Here is a 16343-nt window from a genome sequence, read left to right on the forward strand (position 1 = left end):
TGACTCTATTATTAATAATGATTATGCAAAAACTTGTGGAACCATTTTCTATACTGTTTTGTACACCAACATGGCTGTCTCATTACGTGGATGAAAACCATGGATAAGATTGTTTGTGCATTGTGTTTGTATTACAATGTATCATTCACATTTCGGTGATATGGAAATATCTGGAACAAAATTAAAACATTTTATCCCCAAAGGGTTTGAATTGGGTTCAATAGTTGTGGTTACACACACCTTGGTTTTGGGGCCTTCCGGAGGGTATATAGCTTGGGTTTGGTTCAGCTCAGGTTTCATGTCACCCTCAGGGATGCAGTTACACAGTAAAAGCCTCCCCCCGGGTAATATAGGGATCTTGGTGTATTAGCTACGTTCTGCTTTATGATTGGCCAAGCCACCTCTGGAAGCAGATAAACCGTACTTTTCAGTTCCGGAACTGTCATGGGAAGTTCTTTTGTCCTTTTTTATGTATCCCAATAACCCTGGGGCAGTTTCGGTCTTGGGAAAGCGGTTACACACAAAAACGCCCTTGTCCGTGGGCAAACGCTATTTACCCATGGTTAAAAGGGCTAGTGTAACCACAACTAATACTGAGTTAGCCGATTTGGTCTATTGACGACTGTCCTCCATATGAAGCATTGGGCCCACTTTCTCACAGCAAGAAATCGACGGACCTTAAGCCAGGACAACAAGAACTGCAACGAGGAAGTCTTAACGAAATATAACTTCGTCGTTCTGATCATTTTAAGTTGTTTGGCGTTGAAAAGTTGAACTGGCCGACATCCAAGAATAAAATTAGCATGAACGATGTGTCGGTCTGATGAGATTGCAATTGACAACTTGATTAATCTTCGGACTAGTCGCGCCCCCCAAATAATCTCAAATCTGTTCATTTTACGTCGTTTTCAGGACCAGAACGGCAAGGAAATGCACAATGTAAAAGGCACGCTCTTTTCGGCCATTACATCTTTTGTTTTAGACCGATATCTTTCTCGACGACGACGTCTTTGCTTCAGATTAGCTTCGATACAACGACACCGCAATACAACAACCTAAATTCCTCTGTCCCTCGGGTGTGTAAACAACCCTAGATGAACTTCAGAATCTGTTTTGAATCATAACAAAGGCTTGCTCTCAAGTGAGGAGGCGTTGCTTTGCGGAAATTGGCAAAAATCTAAAATAATGGCTGACTGATCGCGGATTAGTACTTTTAATCCCATGGACCCTTATCACGCGGCGGCCTGTGTTGACCAGAGACAATAAAATTTCATAGGCTGAGCCTCGAGTTCATGTGTTTGGAGACGAGTTTTACCGCGCAAAAACAAAAGTTTCTAGTCCCTCGGGACTCAAGATGGCGGCCAGGTGAAAGTGGTCAATGGGTCCGAGGGCAATTCAGGGTTAATTCCTGTCACAAGCATTCTCAAAGCTTGTACGGAACTGCGCATGTCGTAAAGCGACAAGGGCAAAAATCGAAGTCGTGCTTGATGTCTTTCTTCTAAAGTGGTCGTTCATTCCCGTAAAAAATGTCAATAAACTTAACTGACCAGTAGATTCAGTCAACACCTACTCTTAGTCTGCATCAACAAAACGGGAAGCCATTGCTAACAAAAAATTTAATCGTCAACAATTCTCAACGACACACTTCGTTCAATCAGCAAAAAGTGATTTTTCCCTCGTGATAAAAGAAAAGATACTCTGTCTCAGCCAACTAGCAGTACGTGATAAGCAATCATTTCATTGGCTTCCGGAAAATCAGTTCAGTCCTGCAATGTAGAAGAGTAGTGACAATACTTGCAGTGTTAGCTAGCGTAGGTTTGTTCCTTGTCCGAAACAGCACAAAGAATAAGAGTCGACTCATGTACGGAATCAGTACACGAACTACGGTTGGCCAACAACTTCGAAACAGCTGTCTGCGTCTGCTTTCTAGTTTGAGCACTGATCATGTTTTTATTCAAACACAGTTTACATTTACCTCAATAGCACTAAGTCTTCATCTTGCATTTACTTCAATACGGAGTTAAACAAACGACGACGCCCACGACTACGACAACACCACAAAACAATAATATCATTGGTTAAAAGGGCATAAATAATCGTGCTGCTCGTAGAGCACGGATTTTAGCAAGTATGTTTGGGGTCCTCTGTATAACGACGTGAAATCACCAAATTTGAGGGTTTGACAACAAGGTAAGCATGCAAAAGGTAATCTTTCATTCTCTCTTTTCACTCTGAAACCGTTCGTATCAATTCATTTTAGGATACTTCGTCCATATTGCAGGACGTGAAAGAGACTGAATAATCGCGAAAGACTTATGATAGAGCCAATTTTTATTTTGAGGTGACGTTTGAGTTGTCCGTCGCATTCGTAGATCTTAAGGTCCGTAATGTAGAATCAACCAGAGGGTCCAAATATTCTGGCTTTTAATTTCAGTCCAAATAATCTTCTCATAAGCAATGATTTTTCTCATTTGTTCTGGATTACTGAATTATATAAAGCTTATCACAATCATCTATGAACTCCCAGTAGTTATCTCTATTTTGGTCTTATCTTTCCCCAATCCCACTGAATCGTTCTAATCCAATACCTCAAAATTGTGCCCGTCATTGTTGTGAAAGACTTGCTCAGCTTTCCAAGGGAGTACTTGATCCTAATACAAAAGGTCAGCCAAGGATGTGATTTCAAAACATTAAAATCCTATGGTGCCACGACCTAAGAGATAAAGGGTAAGGGTATAAATTAGCCTAGCACGTGAGAATCCACAAATAAACACTCAACATTTGCGAGTGCATTTTTTCTTAGTGCAAGTATTTTTCCGCCGCAACATATTCACTTCAACAAAGAGATTAATCCTCAATCAATCTTTTAGTCAATGATTGCATTGGGTTTTGAAAAGGATTAAGAATTTTGTAACTATTAAGGACTATAAAACTCTCAGTGACGTATCTCAGTCTGAAAGAAAGTTAGATGATGAAGGTTAGACTTGCTTCAGTTAGTGTTTTCTCATTGGGTATCAACCCACAGTGGATTTCTGGAAGGACTGTAAATTGAGCACGCAATGCATGGTTTCCAGACAAGAGAAGCTGTGCCAGAAACGACAGCCACTTCTCGTAATTTTCTTAAAACATTATACAATGAGGCTATAACACGGGATAATCAAAGTGCCGTTGTTGTTTCAGCCTCACCCTTAGGCTTCGACTGATAAGCGGCAATTATTAACTCAGTCGTCCTTGATAATCGCACGGATATTGCAACAACTTCTTCCAACAATTGTTTATTATTGTCTTAAAATATTACCCACAACGTTCCTTTCATTCCTTTGATAACGTTATCTCATGGAAATGGCAAGGCACCATTTGATGGGCTTGATACAAAGGTATGCACAAGAATAAGTCGCTCACAAAGGAATTGGTTTAAAACGCGAGATAAGATTAGTGTGTTAAATTTAATAAGACACACAAATTTTCTGTTTCATTGTAGCCGTGAGCGTCTTCTGGAAATCTTTTTTTCAACGGTATGTCTCGTGTAGTCTCTCCGAGCTTATCATTGAACAATTGAGTGTGGCCGAACAAGAAACTTTCCCACTGCCATCACCATACACGCTTTCGTGTCTGGTTAATTCGACAGCTGTGAGTACCAACCCGAGCATGAGTACCCAATGTGTCAAGAAGGTATGAAACCGTTAATAAGATGTACTCATGTACTCAACTCAAAGGTGATCGAATAAATTCCTTTCGCTCCGCGTTTCAGATGTTTTGACGCAAACAAACAGCACTCAATTGCGTGAAATTCTCCAGCAACGTTTGCAAGGCATAGGGCAAAAAGAGGGCAGGTGTGTTACGATTCGACTCACTTGCCAGTTCAATTGCTTTCTTTCCTGTTTTATGCGAAGAAATCGCTTCAAAAAGAAATCCAACCGGAATACTGTCGCTCTTGATAAATGGCTATAAGGTGAAAAAAGTGAACAAAAGGCCCATCTTAATTTATTTTTTTATTTTTTGACAGTAGGTTGACTTTGGGCAGCTAAATACGACGCACGTTGTCTACAGTTCAGTAGGTATTGATCCTGTCTGACTTGGATTGACTCCTCCATGTATTGAAGTCCGACATCCGCGATATTAATTTTTCAACAAAAACAAACAAGGTATGGAATGTAAGAGTACTGGACCATGGTGATTACAAGTCTTCCAACGAATTCTTCAAACGTATCTGTCAACCCCACTTTGTTACTTCCATCAAGCGACAGTGAAGAATTTAGAGTGGTTAAACTTTTTCTTTATGCTGTGATTTTTGCGGTGAGTGTTATCGGCAACGTACTTGTCTGCATTATTGTTGTAAGGCACCGCAGAATGAGGACAATAACCAATTATTTTGTACTGAACCTCGCTGTAGCTGACTTAGCAGTGACTTGCATCTGTATACCATTCGATATCCCAGTCCAAGAAAACCAATACAGATGGCCATACGGGGCATTTCTCTGCAGGACAATTTATCCACTTCAAACAATGGCAATGTTTGCCTCCATTTTCACGTTGATGGCTGTGAGTCTCAATCGTTTCTGCGCCATTGTCTATCCTTTTAAAACTCACATGACAAAGAGACAGGCAAAGAAAATCATTTTGGGGATATGGGCTTTGTCTTCCATGCTTGTGATACCCTATAGTTTCGTTTTGCGACTTGATGAAGAAACCATGAGTTGCGAGGAAAAATGGCCAGATGATGTCAATTACCGAAAAGCTTACACCCTTTCGTTATTTCTCGTGCAGTACGTGATTCCATTGAGTGTAATAGCCATTGCGTACTTAAGAATTGCGAGAGAAATGCACAAATGTGTCCGGCAGCGAAAGACATCGGCATCTGGGTGCCACACAGCTCTCAAACGCTCTCAGCAAATGGAAGGGAAGAGAGTTGTGCGAATGCTCGTAGTTGTTACAGTCCTCTTTGCAGTTTGCGTCCTCCCGAACAACATTATGTGGCTATGGCTCGACTTTGGAGATGGGAAAAATTACAAATATTTTTGGAATATGGTTGCTGTTTCTAATATTATCCTTTTTGCAAACAGTGCCGCAAATCCAATTGCTTACACCATTTGCCACGAGAAATTTAGAGATGAATTCCGTCGCTACATATACTTTTCTTGCGGTAGTAAAAAGAGAGGGGCGAAGATAGAGAAGAGTTACAAATCATCAAGATCGTCGTCTTATGCGAATGGACTCCCATTCAACCATCCCACAAGTTGTTATTCAACGGCGTTGTCGTCTATTCAGTTGATCCTGGAGAGTGGAGATTTGAAGCGAAAATTAAGTCGATCACCTGAGACGGATATTTGACCTCTTATTTTGTCCTTCAAACCTTATAAGATTGTTGCAAATAGGCCATTTCCGAGTTCATGTCTGCCTCCTCTTCAAAGCGAGTCTAAGTGCGAAGTTTTTGTGATGATGATTAGTTTTACTTTACATATGAATGAAATGGACCTTTCCATGAAGTCCAAGTCTTTTCGTCCACTATTTGGGAGTTTAAGCACGAAAATACAATCTGAAAACGTAACTTCGTGTTAAAACTCTCGCGATCATTCCACTTCCTTCTGGATGTAAATCGTGCAGCAACTCTCCAGGAATCAAACAGACTGACGGCATGAACGGCTTCCGAACAGAAAACTGGGAATTTATTGACAGGCGTTCACATCTTCCACATGACTCTAGACTTTGGTCAAATCAGGTCGTTGTCAGGAAGAGAACGGCAAAGAAATGTACCAAAATGTAAAAGACACGCGAGGGGCGTGCAGTGTTTTTGCTCATTGAAACCTTTAATTTTTTGAGAGTTTTGAAGCAAGCAACCGTGGACAATCTTCCTGTCGGTGTACGTTGGATCAGTGGCTTGATCTGATCGGCGTAATTACAAGTTGAGAAACTAAGGACGTGCAATTAATTCCTATCGAAAAAATATTTTTTAACAGAGACTCGATCCGTAAGGCCAGGGAAGCTTTTTTAATTTCAAAAGGCAGGACAATTAATTTCAGCGGTCTTAATATCCGCGAAGAAACGTATCAGATATCAGTTTATTATTTAGAGTCATTTCCGTTATTTTTCCGTTACTCTTAATATTTGAATTCAAATTCGTTGTAGCTGCCATGTTTTATCACATTTTTTCCAGTATTACGTCAACATCTATCTACTATATATATGTACATAGAAGCAATTCAATGTAAACTCTCATTGTACCTGAAGAAGGCTGGTTTGGCCAACCGAAACATAGTACACCACTAAAATCAAATCTACGTTGTATCGGCTCTTGGTTAAAATATTTAGTTTTTAATTTTTTGCCGTCCTCCTGCTTGTCATCTTCGCCGTTGCTAATGGGGTAGTGCCATGGATTGTTACAATAGTATTCATCTGGGAAACAAAGGAGACCTGTTTACCAATGGCAAAAGAAAATTAATGGCCAAATTTTCTTCAACTGAACGGCTATTTCATCTCACAGAAACCAATCTCAAGTGTTTTTGGTTACGCGCAGCCAGGATTAAAATGAACGCCACCTTGAAAATGTCGGGCCGACGTTTTCAAGTTTTCTTCTTGCATCTTAGATAAACTCCGTAATGACTTAATGTGACTCACTTTTCTTTTAAAATTTAATCGATTTTTATCTCACTGCGGTAACCCAAAAGCAATTTAAGAATGAAAAAGTCATTGAAAAGTGATTTAGTAAATTTATGGTCAAAATAAAAGGGATAATTGATTGATTGATTGATTGATCAGTTTATTTACCCCTCTTGCAGCTACAGCTGAATTACAAGGGCACCAGCAACTATATTATTGATATTTATAACTACAAAAATTGCTCATCCGTTCAGTCCTGGCAACTATTTTAACACTGCTATTTACAACAGAGCCAGAGCGAACCATACCAATGATTACTGCCCCTTTAAGCCAGGGAGTTTAAGAAACGACAACGAAAACGCCACAAATCAATAATATCTTTGTTAAAAGAAAAAAAATAATCGCGTTGCGCGTGCGTCGCGCCTTTTACCACATATTTTAACGGTACCCTGCATGACAACGACGCAAAATCATCAACTTTGAGGATTGGACAACAACGTGTGCATACAAATGTGAACCTTTGATTCTCTATTTTCACTCAGGAACCGTTCGTATCCACTTTACTTGTAGGATTCTTCGCCTACATCTCACGACATAACCAAGTTGGACTAATGGCGAAAGATAACTTATAATGCAAGATTAAATTTTGAAGTGAAGTTTTCGTTTTTGTCGCCGTCGTAGATCTTTATATGGGGACCTTTTAAGATCTAAGACAGCGACGGCAGTGGAAACGTCATTTAATATTGCAACTTTATACTTCTTAAAGTGTTTCGTGATTATTCCAGTTTGTTTAATTTCCACAAACTATCCAAACTATCCAGGAACTCAATTGGGAGGAACAGTGTTGAAACTATGAAAGAAAATCAAAGATTTGCCTTTGTGCGCTCGCGTCTTCCTTAGAACGTTTTTATCCGTTTTCTTTGACGTTCTTAGCAAATGTACAACGAAGAATGACCAATTGTCAAACTGTATGGTCAATTCACGTCGTTGTTAGAACAACAACAAAGTGAATATAATTGGATTCAATCTTACTTAAGCAACAGGAAACAGCAGGTGTATGTAAATGGGGATGCCTCTGATTCATGTCTTGTTTCTGGTGTACCTCAAGGATCGATTCTAGGACCTTTGCTGTTTATTATTTTTATTAATGACCTTCCAAAGACCTCACCTTTTTTTTCTACTAGATCATGCGCAGATGATACATCTTTAACTGCTTCTGGAAGTGATCTTGACAGTTTATTGCGTGAAATTAACAATCACTTGCCAGCTATTTATGAATGGTTATGTAGTAATAAGTTGACCTTAAATTTGACAAAAACAAAGTATATTATTTTTATGCCTCGTCAAAAGGAAAGTTACAATCTATATCCACCGTTAATTGTAGCAAACGTTTATTTAGAGAAGTCCTCTTGTGTAAAATATCTTGGTGTGTATATTGATTGTCACCTTACTTGGCATGACCACATTGATTACATATGTGCCAAAATCAGCAAAAATGTTAATATGGTTAAGTTGAAGCGTCATGTATCAAAAGCGACTCTTGTTAGTCTGTATTACTCCCTTATATACCCGTAGCTTACCTATGCTTGTACACTATGGGGTAATAATTATAATGCTCCAGTGTCTCAAATTGTAAAATTACAAAACAAAGCTGTTCGTGTTATAAATGATGTCCCTTTAATGGAACCAATAACTCCACATTACTTATCCTTACACCTTTTGAAATTTCCTGATATTGTTAAACTGAATACATGTATGCTCTTTTATATTTATTTTCACCATGAAAAGTTTCCCAATATACCTGTTTCATTGGTATCTCTGAGCTACATAATTACAATACCCGCAGTGCATCATCCAATCAAATCTTCATACCTTCATTTCGAACGTACCTTACAGGAGATTTTGCCCCAGCATTATTGGATGTTTCTTTTGGAATAATATCCCGGATTTCATTAGGGACAAATCATCTAAAAAATTATTTAGAAAAGCACTTTTGCGCTGGTACCTTGCTCAATACTAATGAAACTTTACTTTTTTCTTTTTTTGTTTTAATAAAAATCTCAAGTCCTTTTGTAACTTAAAGGGGAACAACATTAGTTTATCTAGATGTGCCCGTCTCCTCTCCTTCCAATATACCATGTCAAATAATTTAAGTTGTTGTTATTTGTATTGTTTGTTTATTTATTTATATTTCTTTTTTTAAACCTATATCCACTTAATTATGTATTATTTAGGGATTGGAGGAACAAATAAAATAAAAAATAAAAAAATAAATAGTGTTTCTCCAAATTTTAGTTCCAGGACAGTAAAGCTAGTTTGAGAATTACAACAAACTAGAATTATGACGAAATGAACCAGCCCTTTTAAACCATCTTTTCGTTGAAATTGGCGTCGTGGATCATAAGAATCGACGACGAAAGCAGCAACGATAACGGGACAAAGCAGTAGAGTAGATATCTGTTTACAAACATTGCTGTTGTTATTCAAATGTGTCAACCACAGGAACAAAAGACCCTTTGTTTCGACAGCCAACAAGGCTCTGGTTGACACATTAATGACAATAGGTGACATCAACGATATCTTTCCTATAATATTATTGGTTTGAAGAGGAAAAATTGTTCTGCTCTGCAAAACAAAAACGTAAAAATAACTGAATTTACGGTTTTGACGCCGATGTGAGCATTAAACAGAGAATCGTTCGTTCTCTGTCTTTATTTCAAAACCAACCATGCCAAGCCAGTGATTGGCCAGTTGTTAAGAAATATTTTCGACAGAGCGAAGTTATCATGATCTCTTTCGTTGCCGCAGCTGTCTTCATTTCTTGGACTCTGCATTAATAAAGCTACACCGTGACCTGAAGTAATAATGCATGTTCATGGCCAACAACCCTTGACCTCTCCGATATCGGCGAAATGCTGTACCAGTGTTTTTTTTATTCACTACAACAAAACCTAATACTATCTTAATTACATTGGAGTAAGTTGGCCATTGCTCTTACACCGCAAAGGTCAATGATGGGTTTCAGATCTAGATCGAAGCCCGGAAATCGATGATATTGTCTGTGGGTGAAAGATATTAAAAAAGCGATCGGCAAAAATTATTTTTCTTTGTTCTTGTTTTCTCAGCATTTATTTAGTAATTTGCTTGAAATTTGTCACTCTCAATTGAACACTTGCTAGAAGGACTATTAATGCCAGTTACAATCGACGGTTAAACGTGTGTGGCACGCTTATTTTTCCTCGTGAAACCAATGATATTGGTGCATTGTGGCCTTCAGTTGCCGAAGCCGTCTTTTGATTGCTTACACTCCTTAATGGTGCATTTGTTTGCCATCCGGCTTTGAAAAGGCACTACGAAAAATACTTTTTCGGTTATTGCATGGTTTGGTCTGGAAGCCGTAATTTTTCCGACGACTTAAGCACACAGACCTGAATCTGTCATTCCCTATCAAATGAAAAAAACGTTCCTTTCTTAGAAGCATGTACAAATCTTAATCACAGCTAAAAGCATTTGCTGTTGACACAAACGTGTGCATTTCATATATATTTACAGGTGCTTATTTTTCCTCGTAAAACCAATGATATTGGTGCATTGTGGCCTTCAGTTGCCGAAGCCGTCTTTTGATTGCTTACACTCCTAAATGGTGCATTTGTTTGCCATCCGGCTTTGAAAAGGCACCACGAAAAATACTTTTTCGGTTATTGCATGGTTTGGTCTGGAAGCTGTAATTTTTCCGACGACTTAAGCACACAGACCTGAATCTGTCATTCTCTATCAAATGAAAAAAACGTTCCTTTCTTAGAAGCATGTACAAATCTTAATCACAGCTAAAAGCATTTGCTGTTGACACAAACGTGTGCACTTCATATATGATTTACAGGGTAGTCTCCCAACCCTGTTAATCAACAGGGCGTTTTGCAATATCAGTACCTAGAATAATAAGGGCTGTTAATTGCGATCATTGAAAAAGAGTTAATTAAGGTTGTTTTACGGTGACTTACTTCGAAGGAAGGTGCCAATTCAAGTTCGTTAACCGCGCTACTGCAAGGTTTCACAGCATGTTTTCCAGGTGGGTTAGGGTGGCTTCCAGTCCATTCAAATCACATTTCCCACGTTGTATAAGGTTAGACGGGGTGGATTAATCCTGCGTAGCACTCCACCTCGTGCGACGTGCAGTCTGTTGACATCAGAGTTCAGGAGTTGTTTAATCTCTCATATGTTACTTAAAGCTAACACGTATGGAAGTTACCAGAGCTAACTCTTGAAGGCAAAAAAAGCAAACGACTCATTTGGTATTAACATTGACATTGACATTGATCGGTGCACGTACTAGCTAGGGTAAAATTACCTGAAAATATAAACACAAACGGCCGACTACCAACCTAGCACTTCAGCAAAGACAGGGCAATTTCGGTCAACACTGAATGATTCAGTTCAAGTTGCACACCTTGTCTTAAAATAATGGCCCTATAATAAATTAGAATTTTTAAGTACTTTGTAAAAGTACGATCACCTTGACTATGAAACCTAATTCTTAATTCAAAGCTGATTTACAGAGTAAAAACAACTGATAACGACCTGCGTGGAAAGGGAATGACAGCTTCGGTTTCCGCACAGCTCTAAGTACCATTAATACCTGATAAGACTGCGTTTCACTAATGGCCTCACTGCACAATACATAGAAATATTATATTTGTCCAAATGATGCAGCTTGCAATAGAAACTGAAATTCGGCACTTTCACATCGACTGGGATGAAACATCTGACATTTTTTATATCTCACACTTCGTTTTCACAAAGTGGAGCTAGAGGCTATTCCTGAAGGGGTTACGTTTTTGCAAACGTTGGCCGTGTAGCACTTTATATTTCAACAGAATTAATTATTGTATGGTAATGTGAAATGCTGTTTTCTACCCATGTAAACCATGTAAGCGTTAACCCTACTAATGGAATTGGGCCCACACAAGGACAGAAAAAACCTCTGACCAGGGTGGGAAATGAACTCGCACATGGTTTACACTTGGATAGAAAACAAACTTACCCTACCCTACATAGCTATTCCTGTAAGTTCAAAAGATGTCTATACCGTAAGAGTGTCTTGCATATTAATAGCAAGAAGCTCGAAGTTTGTTACAGTCGGGCAAATACCCTTGTAGTCGATAAAAACGCATTCGCTAAACGTACGAAACTTTCAATACCGAATACGAAAAACGAAAGCGTTTTACTTATTTCCGCAAATGACCAAAGGACTGGGGCCTGTTTCTCGAAAGTCCCGAGAACTTTTCGGGCCCGAAAAGCCAGTCGTCAAACTGCAATCTGCTTGTTTTTAATAGCTGATCCTTTAACATGTTTTTAATGTAAGAAAAACTAAGAGGATTGCGAAGTTTGATGGCTTGGAACCTCGGCGAGGTAAAGAGATAAAGAGAAAGATATAAAGATATAAAGAGAAAAAGATAAAGAAGAGATAAAGAGAGATATAAGAGGTAAAGATATAAAGAGAATTGTGGCACCCGAAACAGGCCCGAAAAGTTTCGGGACTTTTGAGAAACAGGCCACTGGTCTCGCTGCAAAAGGAAAAAAATTAGTTTTGAGAATATTAATAGCAGCCCAAAAGAGGTCCATAACTTTCTAAAATACTAACTTCATTGCAACGAATATTTTTGTTCTTTTCTTTCTTGTTTCCGTTTATTTAAATTGTCAGGTAAGAAGATTCATTATGTGCAAAACACGTCCCGTCTGAATCATTTCCGTGACCGAGTTGAGGCAGGTGATCTGAACAGAACAGCGCTTTGTTATTGATATTGAAAAATGGACTTCGTCATGCTATGGCGGACAAAAACGGTAGCGATAAATATAAATCCTTTTACGACTCGATAACGCGGTTATCTATTTACATTTCGGATTATCAAGAATTTTTGTTCACGACGGAATGAATCACTCAACCAATGAAAAGTGAGCGAAATAACAACATCAAACAGATTGGGAGATATTGCAATGCCTTAATCCCGGTGAAGGTGAAGCTTCTGGAAATGACTGGCAACCAGCAGAGACTTTGCCCTACGTTTTTCGCATGCAAACGGCGATCGAATACACACTGAATATATTGAATTCATTCGCAAATATTCATGAATGAAAGGAAAGCGATTCTGATGTTTTGTCTTAAGCCACTGATGTACCGATCGACTGAAAAGATAGAATAAAACCAAGACATGTGACTAGTCTTCAACAAGAATTCTCATTTCTTTTGCCCCAAACTGAATTCGACATGTTTTTGGAAAGATGAAAAGACAAGAAGCATTATTCATCCAACTAATAATATGGAGGTGACCTTTTTTACATTTAATGAGTTTTACGGTGAAAAACACTTTAATCGCATGGCAGCTGTCCTCATGCGTGCGTGTTACGCTACGACAATGATTAAAAATTCAATGAATAAATTTTCAGAAGACAGATAAACTGACAATGAGCAAACCTATCAATTCAAATGCGAGGTATCAACTTCCTTCGAAACAAAAAGCTTTTTCCTTCAAAACCTCTCAGACCTTCATCCTCTGTAAACTGAACCGCATCTTTAACCAAATTACCTCTAGTTGAAGCTTCAGCATTCCTCAAGGCGGCTCCGATTCGGAATTTGCGACCCAAGGGAGCAAATCAAGTTGCTGGCCGTGTTTTCACGACAGCCAGCGTTAACTCGTCGGAATTTTCGGTTGTCACTCGCTACGCGACCTGAAAAACCGCTCGTGAAAACACGGCCACTGTGATTAACCTGGTAGGTGACAACAGTCGTACTATGACAGTAAGTTTAACGTACGTGGTCCAGGCATCAGAGTACACCTTGGACCACGGATGTGTGAAATTTCGAAAATTTTGAAGAATATTTCGAGAACACGTAATTACAAGCCCTGAAAAGTTATTTAGATAATCTACCATTTTACAACTTAATGATTAACTTAATTTCGTGTACCCATTTAATTACAATTCGCTACATTACACAAAACGGAAGACATTTACAAAACGTTTTACAATTGGATAAAAGGTTGAAAACTCGTAGAATCAAGTTTTCTCGCGAGTCCTGAGGAAAATCAACCGAACTAAACAATAAGTAACGTCAAGAACATTACGAGTAGTTATGATGATTTAAAAGAATTAAGCTGATGCATACCAAAAACTCTTTGAGATTTCCTCTTCAGTCAAAGACGCGACGGAAGAAGAGCTAGACAGTAAATTGACATTAACTTAAATAAATTATAAATAGAACTTTAATAGTACATGGCCAAAAAAACGGAAAACTGTCTGATATTGGTTTCTGAATGAAGTAGGTAAATCAAATCATTTTGCCCATTCAGATTCGTGGCAATTGGTAAAATACGCTGCCAAGACCACAGTGCGCAAAACCAGACTGTTTGCTCGACGACTCGCGAGTCGTGGAACAAATCACATATTAGCATCTTTCAAATTTTCTGATTCAGGAAGGTTATCACAAGAAGTAAAGTTATTATACTTTCAATTCTTAAATTTGAGGGTTGAACTGACTGGGATGGAAAGTCGGCTCGAAACTTTGTAGTCAGGAAGAGATTCATTGGTCTGTATTCACTGAAATCTCCTGACCCCAGTTGTTCAAACGATGGATAGCGCTATCCACCGGATAAATCACTATCCAGCGGATAAAACACTAGCAAAACCAATTGAGTTATCCAGTTGACAGTGATCCGGCGGATAGCTCTATCCATCTTTTGAACAACTGGCCGGGGCCTGAAGCATAACTTACTAATGAAACTTAAGCCCGCGGTTTACACCACAGAAAATTTTTGGCACGGCTCCTGTGAAATTGGCACGGGTGCAAAAAAAAAGAGCACAGCAAACTTTGTTTACGCTACACCATTTTTACTGTACCAAAAATACCGTACCAAAATTTTTGGGCCCACGGAACTTCTCATGGAGCCATGCGCAGTTCAACTATAATGAAGAACGTCTACGTGATTTTGGTGGAGAATGAGCTGCCATCTTGAAATGTACTTTAAAAAACCGCTAACCTATGTGAATTAAGGCTCAAATTTGGCCCTTTAAAGTGTTTACACTACTTGTTCTATCCGAACCGTGCCTATTGTTTCAGTACCCGTACCATTTTCATCCGTGCTCGGACTACCTCGCCGAAGGTCCCAGCACGGGTAAGAATTTTGGTTCGGCACGGATGAAATTTGGTACTGACGGGTTGTTTACACTGCAAATTTTATCCGAGCCGAACCTTTTTTTTTGGGACCCGTGCCAATTTCACCCGAGCCGTGCCAAAAATTTTCTGTAGTGTAAACCGGGCTTTAATGACACCATTGTTTCACGCGCTTTTCACCCCATCTATACCCCTAAACTTTCAATAAATAAATTTTACAGTCCGACGCACCTTACCGTGGCCACGTAACAAAGGTTTTTTTACAAACTGTCCGCCAATCAGAATGTATGAATTTTATTGACAGTCACGCCTCCTTGCAAAGTTCGCACAGTTTTATGTTGAACATCGTTGCATGAGTTGTTGAGTTGACGTATTTACACGTAATTGTCAAATGTGAAAATCTGTTGGGTGGCCACGGTAAGGCGCGTTGCAGTGTAAGAGCTTTTTACCACTTTTACTATTGAAAGTCTACACCGACTTTAACCCATCAGGGTTCTATCTAGGGTATTTGAGGGGTAGAAGCTTCCCCCCCAAAATGCCCAGCTTCCCCCCAAAAATATTGTTATCATTACAGTATATAAGTAACTATACCGGAAAAATCATCCAGACGCTACGAGATCAGTGCACATGAACTTGGCAAAGGTAGCCGGTGACAACAGCCACTGTTGAGCGTTCCTTCAGCGCCATGAAGCTAATTAAAACAAGGCTCCGCAGTAGGCTCGGTGCGGATGCACTTAAACACACTATGCGCATTTGCATCGAAGGTACTGACCAGTTGTCAGATTACGTCCTGGAGTCAGTGGTTGATCATTACAAAAGTGTAAAGAAGCGCAAACTGGCTTTGTAATTCAATTCAATTTCAATTCAACTTTTTAAAGAAGGAAAGTACATTTAGATCCTGTATTGATCAGGGAGATTTTCCAAAGATCAATTGCCATGATTTGTTTACCAGTATTTTTCACACTCGATTAGACGCATTGTCAGTTAACAGTCGCATCTACCGCGGTCAGTTTTTATTTACAGGTTTACAGTTATCTAGAATTTTGCAGTAGTTACGAGCATTGGTAAGAAGTGGGAAAGTGCCGTTGTTGAGTTTATTTATTTTATTGACGTACTAACAAGTCAACGAGTATGTATAAATATTTGTGGAATTAGACGTGTCGGGTAACTCTTCTGTTCACGTTCACAAATATCGGAGCTCAGTTTAACATTGTCAGAACGTGATCACGACTAAAAAATAAAATAAAATGCTACTGTAACATTTTTCAAAATTGTGTCTCAAAATGCACCAGATTGCATCTCAGCGCATATTCATTTCAAAAATTTTCCTGGGGAGCATGCCTCCGGACCCCCCTAGGAAGCTCGTGGCCTTCGGCCACTCGGGACTTCTCCCCCAAACGATAAATCCTAGATAGAACCCTGCCTATGAATATTAGGCCCGATTCAAACGTTGCACTTCTGCCATGTCGAACTTAATTGTGCCGTATTTATTTCATGTTAGACCTGTTGTATTTTGGTCAGTGGAAATCGTAAGAAAAACTTCGCACTTAGACTCGCTTTCAAGAGGGGGCAGACATGA

At 39.1% G+C, this 16343-nt stretch overlaps 3 protein-coding genes across 11 annotated transcripts in view; 2 read left to right on the forward strand and 1 right to left on the reverse strand.

The window, feature by feature from the left end:
- Window positions 1-16343, reverse strand: part of LOC137982851 (neuropeptide FF receptor 2-like) — a 33960-nt gene that overhangs the window by 12304 nt on the left and 5313 nt on the right. For 2 of the 9 annotated variants that reach the window (XM_068830011.1, XM_068830013.1), the window contains exons 1-3: window positions 10946-11064; window positions 10599-10774; window positions 2589-2713 (exon numbers count right to left, since the gene is read on the reverse strand). The gene's annotated coding sequence lies outside the window, so the exon portion shown is untranslated. Of the gene's footprint in view, window positions 1-2588; window positions 2714-3854; window positions 4008-7765; window positions 7899-9982; window positions 10042-10598; window positions 10858-10945; window positions 11107-16343 lie in introns of those variants that run through there. The other 7 variants (XM_068830009.1, XM_068830006.1, XM_068830007.1 and 4 more) reach the window with 7 other exon arrangements.
- Window positions 4164-8815, forward strand: LOC137982850 (orexin receptor type 2-like). Its single transcript, XM_068830005.1, has one exon. It carries the CDS (start codon window positions 4171-4173, stop codon window positions 5329-5331), a length of 1161 nt encoding a protein of 386 aa, XP_068686106.1. The 5' UTR covers window positions 4164-4170; the 3' UTR covers window positions 5332-8815.
- Window positions 13005-16343, forward strand: part of LOC137982854 (RYamide receptor-like) — an 11274-nt gene continuing 7935 nt past the window's right edge. Inside the window, exon 1 of the mRNA XM_068830022.1 lies at window positions 13005-13366. The gene's annotated coding sequence lies outside the window, so the exon portion shown is untranslated. The remainder of the gene's footprint in view (window positions 13367-16343) is intronic.

The sequence above is a fragment of the Montipora foliosa genome, chromosome 13, assembly GCF_036669935.1.
Source record: "Montipora foliosa isolate CH-2021 chromosome 13, ASM3666993v2, whole genome shotgun sequence".
NCBI classification, from domain to species: Eukaryota; Metazoa; Cnidaria; class Anthozoa; order Scleractinia; family Acroporidae; genus Montipora; species Montipora foliosa.

Coding starts and splice junctions, on each gene's coding strand:
- LOC137982850 (XM_068830005.1), top strand. CDS start 4,171: ATGGTGATTACAAGTCTTCCAACGAATTCTTCAAACGTATCTGTCAAC.